Source organism: Malaclemys terrapin, chromosome 6, assembly GCF_027887155.1.
Source record: "Malaclemys terrapin pileata isolate rMalTer1 chromosome 6, rMalTer1.hap1, whole genome shotgun sequence".
NCBI lineage: Eukaryota > Metazoa > Chordata > Testudines > Emydidae > Malaclemys > Malaclemys terrapin.
In genome coordinates this window covers 67611900-67636044 of record NC_071510.1, presented here as the reverse complement: position 1 = coordinate 67636044, position 24145 = coordinate 67611900, and the positions used below count along the sequence as shown (strand labels likewise).

General features: G+C 41.0%; 1 protein-coding gene across 2 annotated transcripts in view; it reads right to left on the bottom strand.

Annotated features, from left to right (window-relative positions):
- The window catches only part of EFNA5 (ephrin A5), a 269392-nt gene that overhangs the window by 31064 nt on the left and 214183 nt on the right, over positions 1-24145 (bottom strand). For both annotated transcript variants that reach the window (XM_054032599.1, XM_054032600.1), the window contains exon 2: positions 13450-13742. In XM_054032599.1, coding sequence (XP_053888574.1) covers positions 13450-13742 — 293 coding nt within the window. The remainder of the gene's footprint in view (positions 1-13449; positions 13743-24145) is intronic.

Below are 24145 nucleotides of genomic sequence, written 5' to 3'. Positions count from 1 at the left end.
AGGATGGGAGAAAATGTGGGTCCTGTGACATTGATGGTTGAAGACCAGAAGTTTCATCCTCTTCCTCTTCCTCGTCTGACTCAAGTGAGAATGATTCTGGTACATCAGAAACCGGCAGTCCTTCTCCGTGGGGTACTGGGCGTATAGCTGATGGAATGTCTGGATAATGCACAGTCCACTTTCTCTTGTCCTGATCTCCAATTTCGCAGCCAAAAGAAAGGTGATAGACTCTCTTAACCATAGTGGTTATACTGGCTTTTGGGATGCAAAAGTCACTTCACCACAAACATAGCAGAAGTTATCTGCACTGTTCACACAAGTACGAGGCATCTCTGCTCACTTTGGCTAAACAGAAATGTGTCCCTTTGCAAAATCAAATACTGACAAATAAGAGAGCACGACACTGTATGATTTCTAGAGGTGATATAGGGCAATTTGTTCAGCAGAGTGATGTAAGCTTCATTATGATTGCATCATCCATGACTTCTAGGAATAACATGATGCAATTCATATCATGCATGATGCAATACCAGCTTCAGATTGCATCATTCATTGTTTTGCCTAAAAAGCAAGTACTGTCCAAACCCAGTCATAGATTTATTCAGAGATCCAGTCAAAGATGTATTTTAGTCATTTCTGGTTTGAATTGAGATCCCTTCCCTTTATAACTCACTTATCCTCCACCATTCCCATGTCAAGGGTCGTATATACTGACCCAATAGCATATCTTGAAAACTAGAGCCAATCAACAATTTTAAGCATCGTTTTCGTTCTCAGTGATGCAGAATTAGTAAAGTTTGACTACATTTATTTCAGAAGCATTTTGGCTGTAGAGCAGTGTAATAAATAATAATTAATACCCAGGTCTCCAGAGATCAATGCAGACATCAAAGTTCAATACCTAATTGTTGCTCTACCATAAATGAACTTTAAAAGTATTCTTAAATAAACATGATTGATCTTAAGTTTTAACAGAATTATTTTTTCACGTTCATATTTTCCAATACGGTCCATTCCTCAACTGTTAAAAGAAAGCAAGCAAGGAAGAACTGACAATTTTTATACCTTTTATGACTTTTCATAACTAAGAGATTTATTGCATCAACATCCACCTATGTCGGGTCTTCAGGCTTCAGCCACAATTTACTGTCATCTTCCTCCTTAGAAGTTAGTTTCATTTCTCTCTAAATATACTTTTCCGTTTGCATTTTTACTTTCTCAAGTCTTAAGGAAACTGACCTGTCAGTCTGCTGCCATTTTTCTGCCTGGAATATGCTCCTATGGACTTTTGGCTAAGGCATTCCGTCCTTTTATTTTGTTATATTATCAGAGGAGCCTAACAAAGTTAAGCCCCCAACTCCCAGTGACTTTCAATAGGAATTGGGCACCCACCTCCTTTAGAAAACGGCAGCCCCTGTCCCAGGGGCGGTTCTATGTATTTTGCCATCCCAAGCACGGCAGTCAGGCGGCTTTTGGCGGCATGCCTGCGGGAGGTCCGCCGGTCCCCCACCTTCGGCGTACCCGCCGCTGAATTGCTGCCAAAACTGCAGGACCGGCAGACCTCCCGCAGGCATGCCGCCGAAGGCAGCCTGACTGCCGCCCTCACGGCGACCGGCAGGTCACCCCCTGTGGCTTGCCGCCCCAGGCACGTGCTTGGTGCGCTGGTGCCTGGAGCCGCCCCAGGCCCTGCCCTGTCCATATACATTATTTTTTGCCTACTCTGTGTACAGGAGATCAGGCTGGGCCCAGCCAACACATATGCATGCAAGGGAAGGAGAGTGCAGAGGAAGCTTTTCTTCCCATTGCTCCCATGTGCAGGGGCCAGGCACCCTGTGCTCAAGGAATGCAAAGAACTCCAGAGGGCTACCATTGCTAGGCGCCCCAAGAGAGATGTGGGAGAAGGACAGGGAGCCATGTCATGGTTTTACTCTCTTGTGTACTTAACTGCAACACTGGCCAGTTGCAGAGAGAAGTAAATATACAGCCTTTCCAAGGATGCAGCAGTGGTCACATTCCTTCCATGCTCTCCAGGAGGCATTCTGTCTTGAGACACAGTATCTCCTCTAGCTCTTATTGGGGCAGTTCACCTCAATAGTACTGCCAAAATGGGGCTGCGGTTATATGCCATAATCCAGCCTGCTCTTTAGTAGTCCCTTTCACTATCTACTTGCCAGTGTAAATAAAATGTTTCATAGAAAGAAAGCATATGCACCATTTTAATTCCACCCAGTGGTGGATTAGCCACTGGGTCAACCGTGCCCGTGCCCAGGGGTCCCGGACAATTGGGGGGCCCTGAGCCACATAAATGAGTGCTCCTGAGCCCCAACCTGCTCTGCCCGGCACTCCTTCTGGGGAGAGGGGTCGGGCCCCAGGGGCTTGCCCCACTCCGCCCAGCACTCCTGCTGGGAGCAGGGGGAGACCCCACGCCCTGACCCCATTTCCTCAGCAGGAGCACAGGGGATGGGAGCAGTGAAGGATAGGGAGGTCTGCAGGCAGAAGAGGTGGGGAGGCTTCCCCACTTACTCTGGCCCAGGGCCCCACAAAAACTTAATCCATCTCTGATTCCACCAAACCTGTAGGGAGAGTCATCTTAAGTCATCAGGTTAAACAAGGAGGAGGAGGGGTGGGAGCTACCACAAATGAAACAGACAAATACAAAAAAATATGTAAAAATCCTATATGTTGACTTCCACAGGATGTGCCCCTATAAATCTATCCAAAGTGTTGCAAGGTAAGCAGTTTCCCAACCTTTCCCCAAATAGATTGATGGAAATATCACAATCCTGGATCGTGTATATAGGCCAGGGTAATACTTATGCTAAGATAACTGAGATTGGCCTAGTCTTTGCTTGATATGAGTGCTGTCGTGTAGACTTGCTTAAATAATGCTTATAGCTATGTAGGATAAAAGTAATGTTTTGTACTGTATTGAAGGACAGACTTGTCTATCATGAGGATCTTACAATGTGCTTTAAAGAATGAGAATGGTATTCCAAGCATTTTTCCCCACTGATGCATAGATCCACATAGAATGACCATGTAACTCTTGTGTGAGTATTGTAGCCAGGTTGGTCCCAGAGAGACTAGGTGGGTGAGGTAATATTTTTAATTGGACCAGCTTCTGTTGGTGAGAGAGACAAGCTTTCAAGCCACACATAGCTCTTCTTCAGGTCTGGGAAAGGTACTCCTAGTGTCACAATACTTTCAAAAGACGAGCCTGGGAGCTTAAATTTGTAGCTCTGCAAGACATTAAAAATCAGGGACTGAACAGACACACTGGATTTATGGCTTATTACAGTGGTTCTCAACCTATTTACCATAGTGGGCCACATCCAATGCTACCTATATCACCCTGAGGATGTCACATGGGCCACAGCTGTGTGCTGACTGTGCCACAGGTTGAGAAGCTGGTCCAATAAAAGATATTACCTCACACCTAGTCTCTCTGGGACTAACCTTGCCACAATACTCACACAAGAGTTACATGGTCATTCTATGCAGTTCTATGCATTAATGGGAAAAAATGGCTGGAATACCATTCTCATTCTTTAAAGCACATTGTAATATCATCATGATAGACAAGTTTGGCTCAGTTTAAACCACTCATATCTCCAAATCAAAGAAATCTATATGTTCATATTTTTTAAAAAGTCCAGCAGTTAATTGTTCAGAACACAGAAATGTTTGTTAATTGTTTGGAGGATATTTTGTTTTGGTCCTTCAATTGTAGTCATGCATATATATTATGTCTAACATGACACACCAACAATATCAACCTAAAATAAGCTGCCTCAATAAGTTAGTCTGAGGAACTAGGAGACTAACATGCTGATGACATGGAGGTAATGGAATATAAACACTGTTATTCCAAACATCACTGGTGTGTTATTTCCATTTCTCCTGGCATCTTTTCTGTGTTACAAAATACAAACATGCAATACAAAAGCTCATTAAACTGACTCCAGTTACCTTAGAAATCAAATTACTACAGCGATACAGGTTTATAAATCACAGCTTCTTTGAGGTAATAATAAATAATACTCTCCGCTTTTACGATTCCTTTCATCCAAGGACTGTAAGTGTTTTACATACTTTATTAATCTCCTTACATCTCTGAGAAGTAAGTAACAGACAAAATATCACTACAAAATAACTTTACCGATGACTGAAATGCAGCCACCTCTGAAGTAAAAAGAGGTAGCTGTTTAAGACCACACAGCAGCACCAAAACCTTTTTATGCCAGGAAGTGATCAAATCAAAATAAAACTGCAGGAAGAATTTAGGTAGACCATATAATCACTCAAGTGTTGAACTGGTCAGGACACCAATGTGACACTACACCCCCATATTATTATGATTGTAATATAACTAAGATTTATTTTATGCAAGATGGGTCATGTGAAGTATCATTGGAAAGGTTATGATTTACTGAATGTGATTATCCTATTTGTAGACATGTATCATTTTTGTATCTAAATGTAGGAATATTGACTATACAGCTGTACTACAAAAGTGTTTGCACCTGGAGAACACCCACCAGACAGAATGCAATCAGTCTGGCTGGCTAGCTGGGAACACATCAATGGACCTAAGGGAGAACAATAAGTTTTTGAAAATGCTAATCTCCCACCTTCCTAAGAAGCTTTCCTGGGATGCTACAAACCATCTCTGACTCCGAGCTGCTTTGACACTGCAGGGTCATGTGTTCAAGTCAACTGATACAGGACTCCATGACAGAACTCCCCTCTATTCGGCACTGGTGAGGCCACATCTGGAGTATTGCATCCAGGTTTGGGCCCCCACTACAGAAAGGATGTGGACAAATTGGAGAAAGTCCAGTGGAGGGCAACGAAAATGATCAGGGGACTGGGGCACATGACTTACGAGGGGGGCAGAGGGAACTGGGCTGGTTTAGTTTGCAGAAGAGAAGAGTGAGGGGGGATTTGATAGCAGCCTTTAACTACCTGAAGGGGGTTCCAAAGAGGATGGAGCTCGGCTGTTCTCAGTGGTGGCAGATGACCGAAAAGAAGCAATGGTCTCAAGTTGCAGTGGGGGAGGTCTAGGTTGGATATTAGGAAATACTGTTTCACTAAGAGGGTGGTGAAGCACTGGAATGGATTACCTAGGGAGGTGGTGGAATCTCCATCCTTAGAGGTTTTTAAGACCCGGCTTGACAAAGCCCTAGCTGGGATGATTTAGTGTGTGTTGGTCCTGCTTTGAGCAGGGGGTTGGACTAGATGACCTCCTGAGGTCTCTTCCAACCCTAATCTTCTATTATTCTATTCTTCCACTGGGGGAGGGGGAAGCCACTGTGGAAACCCAAAGGATTCCCGCCATATGTAAAACCTAATTAAGGCAGGGGAGTGACATAATCAGTGTTGGTTCTTCACTGAATCCCTGCCCAGGATGACTGCTGTGAACATCTGAAACAAAGAAACAAAGACAAAAGGGGTTGGGGTGGAGGAAGGACTGAACCCAGGCTGGGAAGGTATCTGGTCTGTGAAAGAAATACCTGGAATTTTAAGCTGCAAGCAAGAGCAGCTTGCCTTCAAGAACCTCTGCAACCTGCCTAAAACAACATTTAGGGTGAGAAATTACTACTTGTAACCAGTTTATTTAGTATCTTAAGCTTATATTGTGTTTTGGTTTATTTGCTGGGTAATCTGTTTTGATCAGTGTGATATCCTTTATAAGCACTTAAGATATATCTTTTGTAGTTAATAAACTTGTTTTTGTTTTCTCTAAAACCAGTCTGTGGAATTCATAACTGGGAAGAAGGGCAAAAAGCTGTGCATATCTTCCTCCACATTGGGGGAGGGAGGGTGAATTTCAATCAGCTTACACTGTACAGATCTCTGTGCAGCGCAAGATGGTACTATTACACTCCAAAGGGGGTACGTACTTGAGTGCTGGGCAATTCTCTGACTGAAGCCTTCCCATGCAGTACAGATTTCAGTGTCTATGTCTTTCTGCAGCTGGGTGTGTCCCTACCTGTGTGTGTGCTGGAGGAGGCTTGAGGGCCTGGCTCAGCAGGACAGTGTAAGGGAGCCCAGGCTGGTGGAACAGGCAGGCTCAGTGGTATCCCAGTATATCCGATGGAATCTATAATTACCATAAATATTAAGAACCCCAGTTTTACATATCTAAATGACATTACCCTTCAGAGCTATAGTGTTCCCTAACTCTATGTTGAGACATTGGCTCAGTTTTTTCATTCAGGCAAGAATGTCACCTACTGAATCACCAAGCACCTAAATGCTCCTCGGAGGTCTTTTATCCAAGTACTAATCAGTCCATCCCTTGTTAAGTTATGGGATTTGATGGAATCACAGATATAACAAAATTCAACATGTGCTTTTTTCCCCTTGTGAGACAGGTTGGCTTTCTTCCAACATTAGATGAAAAGAAAGAAAAAAGCTCCCCCTATGCTCTCTTTTAATGTCCAATATCAATGAAGCATATAACAGTGGAACGCAACATAATTCATTCATCCTCCTAGAGGGGTCAAGACCTTCTACAATATGCTCATGAAATGTTTTCAAAGTTGCAGATGTGTTGTGTATCCTCCCCCTCTTAAGTGTCTTAATAGCACTTGAATTTTTGAAGCATATGAATACACATCATCTTCTTTCAACTTATCTGAAACACATTCTTTTTGAAAAACTCAAACAATAGGGACCAATACATCTGTGGGTTCTCTCTTAATTTTCTTATATGGATTTCTTCTGAGTACCAAATTATTCAACAGTTTCTAACACTCCCTTTGAGGATTTTAAGAACACTACCAACATCAAAATCTGTTAGTCTCTGGTGACTGTTCCAGCTTGATTTTGGTTTTTTAAACAGACTCAGCACTTAATTCTTCTGATGCTTTCTAATAGCCACTAGTCTTTTAATCTACACACCAAGCTAAGCATGAATTCCCTTTTAAAGGTCACCTTGCTCGTCTGTCTAATATTATCAGACCAAAATAAAAATATAATGTATTTTTTTAACGTACACATTTATCAAACCCTTCCAATTGCTTTGATGTCACACAGAACATCTCAAGCAATTTGGGTGAACCAGCTATCAAAGAAAAGACTCCTACTCGTGTGGCATGTCTGAGCCCACTGCTGTCAAAGTAGCATCAGTGTTTATGCTGATCAGATCTTGATTGAAAGGTTAATAGGGCGCCTAGTAATAAACAAATGTTTCCTCAAAAGAAAAGTACTATTAACACATTTAAAATGTTTTAAATTCCCTTGGTATCCCTTCCTAATGTTCTTTAGTTAACCTTAATTTCTTAGCTTTTGGAATACATTCATAATTCTCTAAAAGATGCCTGGGGAGAAATCTTTTGACCTGACAGCTTTAAAAAGAAATTTAAAAACTCAAACAAGTGTAGTCTTCCTGGCTTAACTGTAGGACCTTTAAAATGAAGGAAATGAAGCCAACACCTTTTATTATAAAACTCCCACTGAACCACCAGACTAGTCTTCATTTTCAAAGTGAAGTAACTGCTTTTTCAGGCTATAAATTTTCAACCCGAATTTTACCAGATTTTAATGACTAATGAGCTCAGAAAAGAAATTACAGAAAAAAGTCCTTTTAGATCTGTACAATACACAGAATGTACTGGTATTCATACAGAAAGGTTAATAGTTTTTGTATAATACCCTCTCATGACAGTTGTATTTTCTCGTCAGTGGAGAAAGAAAGACAGTCCATCCTCATGTATGGACGCTGTTGGAGGCATAAATATGAATGTGATTCACTAGGGAGTACTGATGTGAAACATTACAAACTAACATCTCAAGAAAGAATGAACACCTACAGAGGTCACAATGAAACTAAACAGCCTTTCAATTAATTTCTTACACATCACACTTCAAGACAAGGGAAACAATAGGTATTGAAAAAAAATTTTAATTAACCAAAATTATCAGTGTCTTGCTGGATTTTGCGAGTGCCTGTGTTTTCCAAGGTTTCGGTGCTGCTACTTCAGACAGGTGGGTTCTGAATATCAAGACTTAGAAAGAGAAAGACAATCATCAAAATGTGAATATCGCCCACACGGGTATGCACAGATCTCCACGGGTAGACTTTCACTTTGCCATATTTTATCCTTCTTTCTGCTGTGTAAGCACCACTCTTCACAAGTGGAAAAGCCAGCCCTGATGGAGTGAATCCAGATTCCATTGGGAGTAACAGCCCCTTAAATCTTCCGCCTGCTCTGACATAAGTCTTTAGTCATTTGGCAAGGATGACAAGGCCATAAACTTAATGCTTCTTCGAGGGGACTTCAAAAGGAAAGCCACATGTGTGGAAGATTTGTTACTTAACAAAATAAAAAGGAATGGCTCTGTCGACATTAAGATAATGTTAAAAAGTCTTTATAATATAGAAGAATTATAACAAACACTGGTGAAATTAATTTACCACCTAATGCTGTATTTGGACTCTAATTTGAGAAGTAGTGCCAGAAGACTGCAAAGTACCAGTTTTCCTCATGAAAAGCCACACAGAAATTGTTGAACGATAGAGTAGCCAATTTTTAACAAGGTGATAGCTCCAGGACAGTTTAATGGAGAAATAGAGCCCAGTCATTCAAATGGAGGTTTATATTTTTTCTCAACAATGTTAAGGCTTCAGAGAAGAATTAATCAGTATCTTACCTGATTTCTAATGTTGGTCGTATCTGTGAACATCAAGGGCCCAATTCTCATTTACACTTAAGCTATTTTACACCATTCTGGAAGTGCAAAAGGGCCTTAAAGTGGATGCAAATTTAATTTATACCCACTACTAGGCCCTTTGCATTGCCAGAGTGATGTAAAGTGGCCTTAGTGTAAATGAGAATTGGGTCCCAAGAGACTTAACTTTATAGGAATGAGAGATTATAGAGAAACCACGTTTTCTAAGGGCACTAAATATAAAAAAAATGTACTCCACCAATATTATTAGTTAGCTATTGCTGTGCCACTACTGCAATATCTATCAACTGATTTCCTAAAAAGGCCTCATTATCTCTGCATTATGAAAAGATAGTGACTAATCTACAGGAAGCCTGGGTTGACTTCCAATATTCTCCAAGGTGCAACAGAGTAGTCACACTAGCTTCTCTTTAGTATCTCGCTTTCCAACAGGAACTTGCTCATACAATTCAAGCTGGGAGCTAGAGCAATTCTGGGCTGATATTGCCACACAGTGCTTCACAGACAGCAGATTTATATGTAGTGGTATCAATAGTTGTCCTGGTGACTTTCAAACTAGCTCTGGAATCCTGGGATGTATCAGGGCAAAAATGATAACTCTGATTTGACCTGTCTTGATTGTTTTTACTAACTTGATTTCCCGGATTGAAAGGACAGTGTGTTCTCATGGAGTGCCACATCTTTTAGTTTTAAATATTCTCCAAATAATCTCTGAAAGGACAAGATTGCAGTCCCTAATCCTCCCTTCTTGTCCCCTCATCACACAAATCCAACCCTGTTGCAGAGCAAGAGGGGGTCCCCATTACAATAAAATAATCCTATTTCATTAAATCCTGTGCCTCATTATACAGAACATTTGCTCAGATACACTTTTAGTCTGTGCAGTGCATCTGTGAAAGTAGGGAGCTCTATGATCCTTCTAATATAGCTCTTAACATTAATATACAATAGAATAGACTCAGAGGCCCAACTAATATGCTGTAGGTTATGTGGTTTCCCATCCAGTAAATTTCTCTAGCATAGCTTTACAGGCCAATATACCACCTTGCCTCGCCACCCCTTCTAAAGGATCAAAAAACTCCTGCAATAGCTAAAACAATCCTAAGGGAAAATGGCCATGCTGGCAATTTGTGAAGCTTTGCCAGGTTTTTAGTCATGGAAAATTAGTTTGCTCTTTGTGACTTAACTTTCCATGAGAACAGGGCAATGCCCTTCTTGTTCTATTTGTTGGTCTGTGTTTGGACATACCGAGCTCTGGTAACAAGCAGATCAGACTGTTAGACTCTCCTGGACATTTCTAATGCCAACCTCATTCAGAGATTTGAGGATGCTTCTTGCCATGAAGGATAAATCTTTTCCGATTTTGTATTTGTGACACTTAGGGACTGAATTCTTGGCATGGTAGCTTCAAGGTCTAATTCCGTATTTGCATACTCTACAGCCTTCACTGGAGTTACACCCACTTACACTAGGACTGAATTTGGGAATCTATCTTCCTGTTACATCTTTCACAACAATAATACCTTGAATATCACATAGTGTCAAGTATCAGAGGGGTAGCCGTGTTAGTCTGAATCTGTAAAAAGCAACAGAGGGTCCTGTGGCACCTTTGAGACTAACAGAAGTACTGGGAGCATAAGCTTTCGTGGGTAAGAACCTCACTTCTTCAGATGCAAGAAGAAGTGAGGTTCTTACCCACGAAAGCTTATGCTCCCAGTACTTCTGTTAGTCTCAAAGGTGCCACAGGACCCTCTGTTGCTTTTTACTATCACATAGTGCTGTTTTTGGTCTATCCTGCAGCCCAGAGAAAACATATTAATGGCTAACATTTCCTAAAAAGTCTAATTGATTTAGGAGCCTAGGTACCATTTTCAAGTCACTTGGGAACCCTAATCCCACTAACTTTCAATGAGACTTTAGACTTCTAAGTGCCTAAGTAATTTTTGACAATGAGTCTAAGGAGTTTTTGAAAATTTTGCCCTACAAGCCAGTGGGAATCAAGCTATTAATATCATGCTAGGTAACTGACTATTTTTACCTAAGTAGGAATACCCATCAGTACAAACTAGTACACCTTTATCCCGATGTTACGCGACCCGATATAACATGAATTTGGATATAACACGGTAAAGCAGCGCTCCGGCAATAGCTCAATTTCCCCTTTCTTTCCAGGCTATCTAGTCACTGGACAATTTGGATCCAGTTTCACAAAATACACCAAGCTGAAAAAGATACTAGCTTTCTGTCCTTGGACAGCATGTTTATAAAGGTCAAAATTTTTGGATCTGATAAGTAGATGAAATATCCCCCTGCACAGCAATGAGCATATTAACCATTCAGACAGTAAGGTAGAAATGCTTGTTTCTGTGGCCTGCACTGGAGTGCATGCTGATAACTTCACGGAAGGAACAAGGAACTGTTTTACCACCTTGTTCATTCAGCACACATTTGAAGAAAAAAAATGTCATGATGGAAAACCGTTCCTTGAGAATCTTCATGTTTAATTGTTACCACAGTATATGATGCTTCTCTAGGATCACTGTATTAGCTACTCTGTGCTACTGCCCACAATGATGAAAGAATGAAGAGGAAGAAATATTTCAACTATAGCAAAGGAGAGAGAATGCTTTTGTGTCTCTGAAATATGGCTGAAAATCTAATTTCACTGAATACCAGGCCAATATATTACTGGTAAATGGACATCTCTTAGCTGCTAATTTTGTGCTATTTTACCTTTCATTAAAAAAAAGTAATTCCAGCTAAACTTAGTTGAACAGCATAAAACTCTTGATATTTTAAAGCTCTTTGAAACAATTACTTTGATGGGAACCCTTGACAGTTAAATGACTTCGTTAAATGAATGTTATAGAAGATACATAATTATTTTTAGTGAAATATTGAATTTAACCACAAATGAGGAAAACCAGTTATAAGCACCGTGGGTGCATTTGAATAATAATGTCTTGCTTATAAAGCTCAATGGATTTTGTATTTTCTGATAATCAGGCTATTAGCTATTTAGACCAAGTTGAGATTTCTCGACATTCTTGTTTGGTTTTCACTTTTATTACTGTTTTTTAATCTAGAAAGCAAATAAGGAGGTTTGAACAATTTGTGTGGTATGGTACTTGTACAGCTTTTTATTGCAAAGTAATCACATGATGCAAATTAGAATTCATTCCTCATCTTATATATCCCTACTTGTTTTCTCAACGGGATTTTTAAGAAGGAAAAAATTCACCCAAAAGACAAGCCTGATGCTTACACGGGGCCTGATTTTGTAATCTTTAGTGACAGAAAACTCCTTCAGAAGTTAATGGGCGGTTTTCATGAGTAAAGTGACTCAAACAATGTGTATTATTTATTCTACAACATTCTCCACATAGCTATGATTCCCTTTTTTATTCACTTACAAGATGTGAAATGGCATCAGGCTTTACATGTTTTCTCATGACTATCTCAGGGAATCAGTACTGAAATGATAAAACTGTTAGTTCTTTTTTTTTATTGCACTACAGCAAGAGAGAGAGAACAAGGCAGTATTCTTGTGATGCTAAAATCCCTCTTATTATAAAACTTTATTTGATGGGGAGGAAAGGAAGCTGAAAACAATTCACTACGAGTACACTTCCCTGTAGGTTTAAAAAGGAAAATGCTGAAGAAATGAGGCTGAAAAATAGGAATGCTATGTATTCAGTTTCTCTGGTGAAATGAGGTGGAATGACTATTTCACAGTAGAAAGGCCATCTACAGACATGAAGGCAATATTTATTGAGAACTACAGCCCTGTTTAAAGCTTTTAATTCCCTTGTCTGACACTGAAAGCATGGGAAAATATTGCAGTTGTAATACTGGAAACTTGTTAGGAAACGGGAGACTTCAGGTACATAACCAATTGATGAAATGAGATCTTTGTTGGAGTATTAGCCAAACAAGCTAGCTGAAGGAGTGTCAGCTCTCCAGACTAGTTTATGAGATCATGAAATCCCAGTTAGCTCAACTTTCCAGTTTTAGCCTCCTGATATTTTTATTCCTTTATCCCCAGCAGTTATCCTGCCTCTCCTCTAGGTTTCCCCCCTTCCTCATCTCTCTCAGGCCTAAAGCAGTATTGGTGCAGTCTCCTTGGAACACAGATTGCAGCACACAGCATTCGCCATCACTTTTTACTGATGCAGGTGTTTATTCATGCTAATTTTCTTGGAACCTGCTTCCACTGCATTTAATATTCCCCACAATTAAAGAATCAGCTGCTCTGAATAAAATTCTCTTTGGCTTGGTGCAAGAAGTATTCACCCTGAGACATTATTACTTTACAATGTTGGCATGTGCAGCTATAGCATATTCAGGGTATACAGCATTTCCCCTCTGGTGATGACGATGATGATGGCAGGGGTATTTCAATCACACAAATAAGAACAGTTAGGGACTTATGCATACAAAGTTAATTATTTTCCCCTGACAATTTTTAGAATGTTTGAAAAACTATACTAGTATCTCTAGATTTAAATGTCAGCAAAGATTCATTGAACAGGCTGACATGCTATTTCATGTGGGGAAAAGAAACTGCTTTTAATCTCATTTTTACTCTAGATTCCCAGCTAATGAATCTGTGGATCCTGAAGTCTGCATTTACTAAGAGACATCTGCCGCACCTATAGGCTGGTCCTTTGCAGCTTCATAAAACATAGGTGAAAAAGTTAGCCTGGTTTCTTACATCTGTTGTGCAACAATGACAAATCTCCATATACTCACAGATGTAGAAATATTCCCGGCCTGGCCTGAACTCAAATCCTAATGAGAAGGGAGTGAAGAGCTGGAATTTTTCTGAGAACTTCAATGGTCCATTCGGGGAATGAGGCCGATTGCATTCCCACCTCTTGAATCCTTTGGAGGTGTGATCGCAGGAACTATAGCCATCGAAGTTCACCATGTAAAGAATGTAGCGTTCAGTCTTATCTTCTGGCACTGAATCTTCATAGTGAGGGCAGAACACATCCAAATAATCATTGATGCAGACATCAATGTGGTAGTCACCCCTTTGGAATCTAAAATTAAATGAAACATGAAAACAAAAGATAGAGTTAACTCAGGATACTTAGTTACAGATTTCTCTTTCTAGGATGATAATGTCATTACTTCCACTTCATTTCAGTTCAGCCACATCATTCACTTTTCAAAATAATCCTGGCCAAATTCACTCCTGGTGTAAATGGATGCTACTCTGTTGACATCAGCAGAGTAGCACCTGCTTATGCAGTACCATGATCATTTACACTTTTATTCCTTCAGCCTGTAGAATTATCTTCTTGCTAATGTACACTAAGTTAAAGTATATTTTCACCTGTGGTCTTCTGAAGGGTTTTTTTTATTAATTTAAAATTAAGCAAAAAGAGGAAAAGAAAGAGAAAATGCACTAGGTTCACCAAATCAGTCTCACTATACACATCAACACAGACACAGACGCACACAAAATCACCAATCCCCACCAAATCCAGCAGTAATCACTTCTGTGCTACAAGATGATTTGGCTAAAAGTACTTAAATTGACTACAGCAGCACAACTACGTTTACTTTTTCTTCATTACCGGCAACACTTTGTCAAGATGGAAGAAAAGCCTGGATTGCTTTTTAAAGATATTTGAAAAGCAGTGTAACTCCTCTGCCAAAGTACACAGAGGAGATATTGCTATGTTCAGATAAAAGGATTCTGGGATATGAATTATCAGCACTCAGCCTAACCTGACAGTTCTGAATGAGAGCCAGATGAGAAATGTAGTGCAAGGCAGTGGCCCAGATGCACTCCTTTATATGATTATTACTAAAGATTCTTTAGACATTCAAAGGAGGAGGTTTAGCACGTGTCACTTACTTTGCCTTTCTAATGCCTGGCATGATTTGTGGAAGAAACTATGAGAAGAAATTCAACCCCTCCACGTGAGCCCACCCTAATACATTTAAAGATTCCACAAACCAACATCTGTAAGTCTGTCAATGGATGTGAACTTCCCCTTGGGCAACTAGTACAACCAAACACTGACCCATTCCACTTCAAGCTGACCGCTCATCACTACTTGTGGCGTCTTTCTTTGACTGCTACAGTTGTCAAGTGCACCACAGAATGATAAAGGGATAATGAAAGGTTTAACTATAATGCTTCTTTTCAGCTGAAGGGCATATTTTAAATACCTGACGAGCTTGAAATCTGCCACCTGGGTCCTTCTACCTAATTTCAGAGAGAAGCAATGATCTGCTGGTACTCCAAGGAAATATTCAGAGCAAACTATACTTTTTCATATCCCTACAATAATTTTGCTTCAATACCATAGATTTTTAAAGGAAAAAGCCTGAAATGGCTGTATAATTCTAGTTAAAACACAGCCTCATGGTTTCCTCCTGTAATACGGAAAAGTCTTTTTGAAATACAGTCAATTCAAACAAAATCTCATTTATCTAAATCATTAGTTGTATCCTAGAGGTTACGAACAGAGATATCGTGTGAGTTATGTATACAGAAGCCCAATTTTCCCAACAATCTCCTTATTTATTTTTTTCTAAAATTCTATTTTTTAATGAAAAAAGAAGAGTAAGAATGTGCCCTACCTGGCTTTAACCATTGTGCATGTGTAACGCTAATGTCAGCGGGTGGGATTGAACCAGGGACTTCTGGAACTTAGTGCTTGTGCCGCTACAGCATGTGCTGAAAGCCAACTGGCTATGAGCTAAGCCTGTAGAGCAGACTCATTTAACTCTCTCTCTAAGTGGTCTTGGTGCCACTAGATTGGACAGAACACCATACCCAGAAGGTATGTGGGTTACATACTTCCCCTAGCTGAGGAAGCACATCCCGAGCTTCAGTGTCTTCCCAGTTGAAATCCCAGACGAGCCCCGTCCCGTAACACCGGCAGACCCTGGTCGTCAGTGGTCGGGATCGAACTGTGGACCTCTGGATCTTAGTGCATGAGCCTCTACCACATGAGCTAAAAGCTGTTAGCTAAGGCTGTAGAGCAGACTCATTTTATCTCTCTCTAAGTGGTCTCAGTGCCACTAGATGGGACAGAACACCGCACCCAGGTGGTGTGTGGGTTACACATGTAGACACTGCAAACATGCAGTCACTGCAAGCTTTCCTGCACTATTATTCACCAGGTTCCTTGGTACTAGACCTCTCCCAAATAGAGAGGGACAATTATGGTTTAAGGATGGGAGCTTAAGAACCAAGGCTATGGTAAATGGGTATGATATAAATAAGAGATAGATTAATAAAAAAAATCTGTGATCTAAACTTCATCTCTACTAGGAATGAAAGAGCTGCTCCACCTAATATTTTAAATGTTGAAATTGTCTAATCCCTTTCTACTGGTGTCCTTCCATTTTATTCCTTTAAACAAAAAACCCCCATGACCTAACTTTTCTCCATTACTTTTTAACAGAGATGACATCAGTGCTTAATTTGTAATGAAAGAGGTGCTGGGGCTCAAGCTGGGTGGCCGAAGAGCGGTGTCCAGCTCAGAAAGTAGCGCAGCCACCAGCAGCAGTGCAGAAGGGTGGCCTGGTATGGTGTATTGCCACCCTTACTTTTGTGCTGCCTTCAGAGCTGGGTGGCTGGAGAGCAGCGGTTGCTGGCCGGGAGCCCAGAGGTGCCAGGACCATGAACTGCTAAGCCTGAAGGAGTCCAGGCTCAGCCCCAGCACAAATTAAGCACTGGCTGAACTTCCTTCTGTCTCTACAAGTCATGGACCCTATGGTCTTCTTCGAGCTCTTCAGTTTACTCCCATGTCACTAATATGGACAGCTGGAAATGGAAAACCTTGAAGGAAACACTAACTGCAAAGCAGATTTGCAGCTGAAGTGCACAGCTAAGTCATTTTTTTCTCTTGGTATTTTTTTCATAACTTTTCCCTACAGTGTCTGTACTTTCATTCCATAATCGTTTGCTATCGCCAAAAAGCATTCACATTTAAATGTCTGAAAAAGGAAGAAGATGGCACATATTTAAAGTGGTGTAAATTGGTCTTTAGCTGATATTGCTGGCACAGCAGTGAACCTGCTTCAGGGAAAACATATACCAGATATTTTATCAAGCAACTGAGTGAAGTCTCTTCCCTCCATAAATATAGTAACAGCAATACTGAAAGGAGACAGAATGGATATTAGAGAGGAAGGAAGCAGACAGGACATTTATTCCCTCTCCTGTAATGTTCTGTGGGATTCAGTAACCAAGGTAATGTGAGTCCAAGCTAAGTGGAACAGAGGCTCACTGAATTTTCAAAACTTATTTTATTTTACCAATGAGGTTAATTTCCAACGAGGCTATCAGAGTATATTAAGACCACATTCTTCCTTCAATTGCCATATTATGCTCAGAAAGGGAAAACAAAGAGAGAAAGGACACTTCTTGTATTAAAAAGTTAAATATGCTGATTAGTAACTGGCTAATCTATCATCTCAGAAGCCTCAAAACTAGAAGATAAAACAGCCTTTCAAGAACCCTATACTGAATCCAAAGGGAATATATTTGACATTTACCAGCTGCAAACCTAATATTATTAGCGTGAAACCAAATATTAGAGTGAGAAAAAGCTTTGGCTTTAAATAAAAGCATATATCAGCTCCCGTTAGCCAACTGCATGTAGAACGCGGCAACACAGAGAGGGGAGGTGGAATTAGTTTACAAATATGTTTTGAGAAATGATGAGAAAACAGCAGTCTGTGTTTATGTCATAACAAGCATCTTCCTCTTCCCCCACTTCTGTTGTTCCTTTCAGCTCAGAATGTAAACCTTATGCTCTCCCCTACTGTCTCTCCCAAAGCCAGAGATGTTCCTTTACTTTTCCTCACGTCAGCCCTGATCCTGCATTGGGATCCACTCACATGGACCCCCATACCCAATTAGAGGCATAGGGGAGGGGTGCATGTTCACAGACCCAAGCCAGGATCAGGAGCTAGATTAAGGAGAAAGCAGCCATGGCTACTTTGTCTCAAAATTGAATATGGGAGTGGGGGGTAGGGGCGGCAAGAGATAACCCTGCAGCCAGGAGGGTTCTGCAAATATTCCTTTTGTCAATAATGTCAATTTTCTTTTTATGCTTTCTCTTACACACAGCAAAACATGTCCATCCTTCAAACAATTAACCTTTATTTTCTATCACATGACATTCATTCAGTGCCATGGAAACTTACATACTACTGAGCTAGCTAATAGGCTGTAAGGTGGTAAGAGGCATTAGAAACACAAAAACAGATTGCTAAGTACCTTCTAACCCAAAATTTTTCCATAGCCTACACATACGTGTTCATTACACAAAACTTACACTGATACCACTATAGAATAGTTGGGAGAAACAACAGACATAAGGATATTTAATTTCTCAGATGCCTCCTGTTTTTGTTTTTTTAATCCTCGGCACCAGAAATTCAGGACATGGTGAAAAAGCTGCATGACAATTTAAATGACAGAAACATGATGCTGACAAAAATGTTTTGAACCTAATTCTGGTGCTCTGCTTATCCATTAAGGCAAATTCAAGCACACAGTCTGTGCACATGCATTTTTTCACAATTATAAATTCTGAAGCATATGCAAGCCTCATTTTGAATTTAATAACTTTGTTGGCTACTGAAATAAGAAATTATTTAACTAGATATTTAGACTGAAATAGTATTTTGCATGCTGCTCTATGTCACTTTCTTTCCTTCTTTAAATAAACAATATAAAAACCTGGTTTAAAAAATAGCACAACTGACATTAATTGCCTATTTTATCATATAGATGGATAAAAAACTGCATTAGTTTCTGCTTGTTGCTTCTCCCATACAAATCATATTAGTTATATCCTTTCTTAAGTACATATTTTACTAGCAGCTCCTCTATTTCAAACTGAGTGCCCAGGAAACACTTCCTTCTGTACCGTCATCCCTTCCCTCGCTCAGAGTTTGTTCTCTCAAATGGATGAAAGGTCTTTAATTTTAACAGGAATTTAGTTCAAGTAAGTGTTGTAACTATGAATGCTGAAATTCTAGTCTTGATTATAGCTCCAGGAGTAGTCAACTGCAGATGGTGGCCCTGATTCTCTGTTGCCTTGCATAGCTGTTAATAGCTATGCAAAGTGGATGCTACCAAATCAGAACATTAAACACCCACTTGTCCTAATGTTACTGACTACACAAAGTGCAGGGCAACAGTGAATCAGTGATCCAACAAATTTTCAACATAAATTTAACAGGAGAGTGGGAAAGAAAGAACAAACGAATGAACTAGCTGGGCTTCGTCAGAAACAGCACAGTAGAAGGTTTTTGTTTTGAGGGTTGAATGTATTTGGGTATTTGTGCATGAAATGTTTTCACCCCAGAGCTCAAAGAGCCGTAATACAGTACAATCTTATACAAAATTAAATCCTTCTTGGAGAGATATTGGTGTCTATTATGACAACATTTTGATGTCCCTTCAGCTGTATTTGATGTATGTATCTACCCAAAGCAGCACTGATCCCTTGTATAGGTGTGCTGTGTTACTTATAATGACATAATCAACACATTACACTGGTCTACAATTTTTGAGAAGTCGTCTGCTTCAGAGATAAAATGTGCTATTTATTATGTATTTTGATGTGCTGAATTCAAATATGACAATTAAAACAACTGATTGGCTACTGTTTCTAAGATATTTAAGTTCTTACATTTTATGTCTATGTATATTGTGTAGATAGTAGAGTTTTAATCATAAATTGTAAACCTAGGTCTTTTCATGTGTTTATGGTTGCTTTACATGATAATATTTCACCTGTCCTGTTTATGTAACACTTTAAAAATCAGCAAAAGGGTTATATAAATAAAATTTATTATGAAACAAAAGGCAAAAAACTATTCTGTACATAGTTTAGTCCTATTCAGTGTCTACTCGGCACTTCTTGGCTTGTCTTCTGTATTCATTAAATGGAGCATCTCTTGTCACTGTCCAGCAATAGTCTGCAAGCATTGATGGGCTCCATTTGCCCTGATAGCGTTTCTCCATTGTTGCAATGTCCTGGTGAAATCGCTCGCCGTTCTCGTCGCTCACTGCTCCGCAGTTCGGTGGAAAAAAATCTAGATGAGAGTGCAAAAAATTTATCTTTAGTGACATGTTGCAACCAAGGCTTTTGTATGCCTTGAGGAGGTTTTCCACCAACAACCTGTAGTTGTCTGCCTTGTTGTTTCCGAGAAAATTTATTGCCACTAACTGGAAGGCTTTCCATGCCGTCTTTTCCTTGCCACGCAGTGCATGGTCAAATACATCATCTCGAAGAAGTTCACGAATCTGAGGACCAACAAAGACACCTTTCTTTATCTTAGCTTCACTTAACCTTGGAAATTTTCCATGGAGGTACTTGAAAGCTGCTTGTGTTTTGTCAACTTGACAAAGTTCTTCATCAGACCCAGCTTGATGTGTAAGGGTGATAACAAAATCTTCCTTGATTCAACAAGTGGTGGATGCTAAACACTTTTCCTCCCAGGCTCCAATGACTGTCGGAGTGGCCAATCTTTCTTGATGTAGTGGGAATCTCTTGCACAACTATTCCATTAGCAGAGAAAACAGCAGTACTTTGTGTATCCAGTCTGCAGACCAAGCAAGAGAGCAACAACCTTCAAATCGCCACAAAGCTGCCACTGATGTTGGTCATAGTTTATGCACCTCAAAAGTTGTTTCATGTTGTCATAGGTTTCCTTCATATGGACTGCATGACCAACTAGAACTAATGGCAAAGCATTGCCATTATGCAGTAAAACAGCTTTAAGACTCATCTTCGATGAATCAATGAACAGTCTCCACTCATCTGGATCGTGAACGATGTTGAGGGCTGCCATCACACCATCGATGTTGTTGCAGGCTACAAGATCACCTTCCATGAAGAAGAATGGGACAAGATCCTTTTTACGGTCAAGGAACATGGAAACCCTAACATCTCCTGCAAGGAGATTCCACTGCTGTAGCCTGGAGCCCAACAGCTCCGCCTTACTCTTGGGTAGTTCCAAATCCCTGACAAGGTCATTCAGTTCACCTTGTGTTATGAGGTGTGGTTCAGAGGAGGAGGATGGGAGAAAATGTGGGTCCTGTGACATTGATGGTTCAGGACCAGAAGTTTCATCCTCTTCCTCTTCCTCGTCTGACTCAAGTGAGAATGATTCTGGTGCATCAGAAACCGGCAGTCCTTCTCCGTGGGGTACTGGGCGTATAGCTGATGGAATGTTTGGATAATGCACAGTCCACTTTTTCTTCTTTGACACACCTTTCCCAACTGGAGGCACCATGCAGAAGTAACAATTGCTGGTATGATCTGTTGGCTCTCTCCAAATCATTGGCACTGCAAAAGGCAGAGATTTCCTTTTCCTGTTCAACCACTGGCCAAGATTTGTTGCACAAGTGTTGCAGCATATGTGTGGGGCCCACCTCTTGTCCTGATCTCCAGTTTTGCAGCCAAAATAAAGGTGATAGGCTTTCTTAACCATAGTGGTTATACTGCGCTTTTGTGATGCAAAAGTCACTTCACCACCAACATAGCAGAAGTTATCTGCACTGTTCACACAAGTACGAGGCATCTCTGCTCACTTTGGCTAAACAGAAATGTGTCCCTTTGCAAAATCAAACACTGACAAATAAGAGAGCACGACACTGCATGATTTCTAGAGGTGATATAGGGCAATTTGTTCAGCAGAGTGATGTAAGCTTCGTTATGATTGCATCATCCATGACTTCTAGGAATAACATGATGCAATTCATATCATGTGTGACGCACTACCAGCTTCACACTCTCTCCTGCACTCTAACCCTCTGCCCCAGCCTGGAGCCTGCTCCTGTACCCCAAATCCCTCATTCCTGGGCCCAACCCAGAGCCCGCACCCCCAGCTGGAGTACTCATCCCCCTCTGTACCCCAACCCCTTGCCCCAACATGGAGCCCCCTCCCACACTCCAAACCCCTCAGCCTCACCCCCTCCTGCACCCCAAATCCCTCATCCCTGGACCAACCTCAGAGCCTGCACCCCCAGCTGGAGCCCTCAGCTCCCCCACTCTGCACCCCTTGGTCCCAGCCCAGAGCCCCTCTTTCACTCCCAGCCAGAGCCCTCATCCCCTCCTGCACCCCAACTCCCTGCCCCAGCCCAGAACCCTCACCTGCATCCCAAATCCTTCATCCCCGGCCCTACCCCAGAGCCCACATTCCCAGTCGGAGCCCTCACCCCCCACATTACAAACCCCTTGACCCCAGCCTGGAGCCCCCTCCTGCACCCCAAACCCATCATCCCCAGCTGGAGCCCTCACCTCCTCTTACACCACAACCCCCTGCCTGGTGAAAATAAGTGAGTGGGAGAGAGTGAGCGATGGAGGGAGGGGAATGGAGTGAGTGGGGGTGGGGCCCCGGAGAAGGGGCAGGGCCTCGGGGAAGGGATGGGGAAGGGCAAGGGTGTTCGGTTTTCTGAGATTAGAAAGTTGGCAACCCTACACACAACATCTAGAAGAGGCGCAGCCTTATAAACTTTAGCTCAATGGTTAGGAGACTGACCCAGGAGCTACAAGACCTAGATTCAGTCTTCCCCTTTGCCTGATGTGGAGAAGGGATTTAACTTTAGGTCTCACAGCTTCCAGGAGAGTGTCCTAACCATTGGGCTATCAGATATTCTGGGATGGGTGTGTCTCAGTCTCAGCTTTTGAAGCTGTTCCACTGTGTTTAAATAATTTAACTATGCATTTTGCCTTTGAGAGAGAATGACTTTGTAACATGCTGGTTAGAGTAGTCACCTGAGAGGTTGGAGACCCAGCTTCTATTCCCCCTGCTCCATGTGGCGTTAGGTGCCTCCCTCTGGGCTGCATTTAAACACCTAACTTACTCTGATGGATGGCATTTAGGTCACACTCCTCCTCAGCATTTCCTATTGGCTAGCTTAGGCAGCTCCCTGCTCTGCATGCTGGCTTTTGTGAATCCCATTTTTTAGGTGTCTTAGAGCCAATCAACAATTTTAAGCATGATTTTCATTCTCAGTGACCCAGAATTAGTAAGGTTTGACTACATTTATTTCAGAAGCATTTTGGCTGTAGAGCAGTGTTATCGGTGGCTTAATCAACTCCTAAGAAACAGATTTATTCAAAACCTTTCAACATCCAAAGTTAAACTCACACTTCCATTGAATCCTGATGGAAGCATGGTTGCTCATAACAGGAAAACCTATGTCTATTTATTCTTTTTTCTTTTAAACAGTCCCCCCAGGACTCATATTTGATCTACCTTAAAATTTCTATAATGTGATGGGGACAGTTTCATGCTTACTAATTACCTCGGGGGCTGTGGGGTTAAGTACATAATTTTATTGCTGTTAATTTATTTTCCGGCTGTTATTTTTGTGGCACCCATTAATGCTTTTCTGCTCCCTTTACTGGCTTTGTCACAACATTTAATAAACTCTGTTCATATAGCTGTGCTGACATCATCACTAATTCTGATGCACAAACAATGAAGTAATCAAAGAGCTATTTTAATTTCAGCTCCATTCAAATCAGAAGAATATTCAGCATTTTCCAGATGCCAAGAAAATCATATAATGAAATAAATGACATTTTAGGGCACCTAAAAATGTATTACCAACCTCAGAAAGCAAGCAAACAAACAAAAATGAAAGTAATAAAGAAGATTTGACCATGACCTTTTGGGTGATAAAGTAAGAGAGTGATATGTTACAATTCCACAAGTTAGGAGAAATTCAAATATTATAAGAAAACAATATTAGGAGACAAAATAATGACTGATAGAACAAATAGGGAAAATGATAATCAAGACTGTTCTTCAAGCAATGCCGCAAAATCATGCCTAGGCAAAGAAGCAACTTAAGTACATGAAGCAGAGTGAAAGTTATTCTCTTGTCACTAAGTCTTCTATTAAATTATCATTTATCGGGGGTAATTAAAAACTGGGAAAGGATGCCAGACTAATTGTTAGATTATGATAATTACATGTCTTTGCTATGATACAGCTGATCAAAATAAGACATGATCACATACATTCAGCTAAAGCTGCTCTGCAATTGTCAGGCTTCCATGAGAGGACAGGCACCCAAAAGATTTGTGCCCAAGCCTCTGCTCTGATTGGCCCACTTCCATCACAGTTACACAGCTGAGCAGAATCTAGTCCCTGAATTTGAGAGTTCATCAGACTTCAAATTACTGTTTTACAACAGACTGCAACAACCTATCGTCCTGGGATCCCTGCAACGAGCGTGTGCTGCGGACCTGTGGGATCGGTCAACGCTACGCACAGCTCATGCGGCGCCTCATGGTCTCAGATGCCATCCTATGGTCCAGGGACATCTACATCAAGCACATCACCGGCCATCGACAGTACCAGGAGGCGTGAGCCAGAGTGACATCGTTCTCCCACTATGAGAAAGAGACCAAGTGACCTTCTCCATTGGATTATATGAACTGGA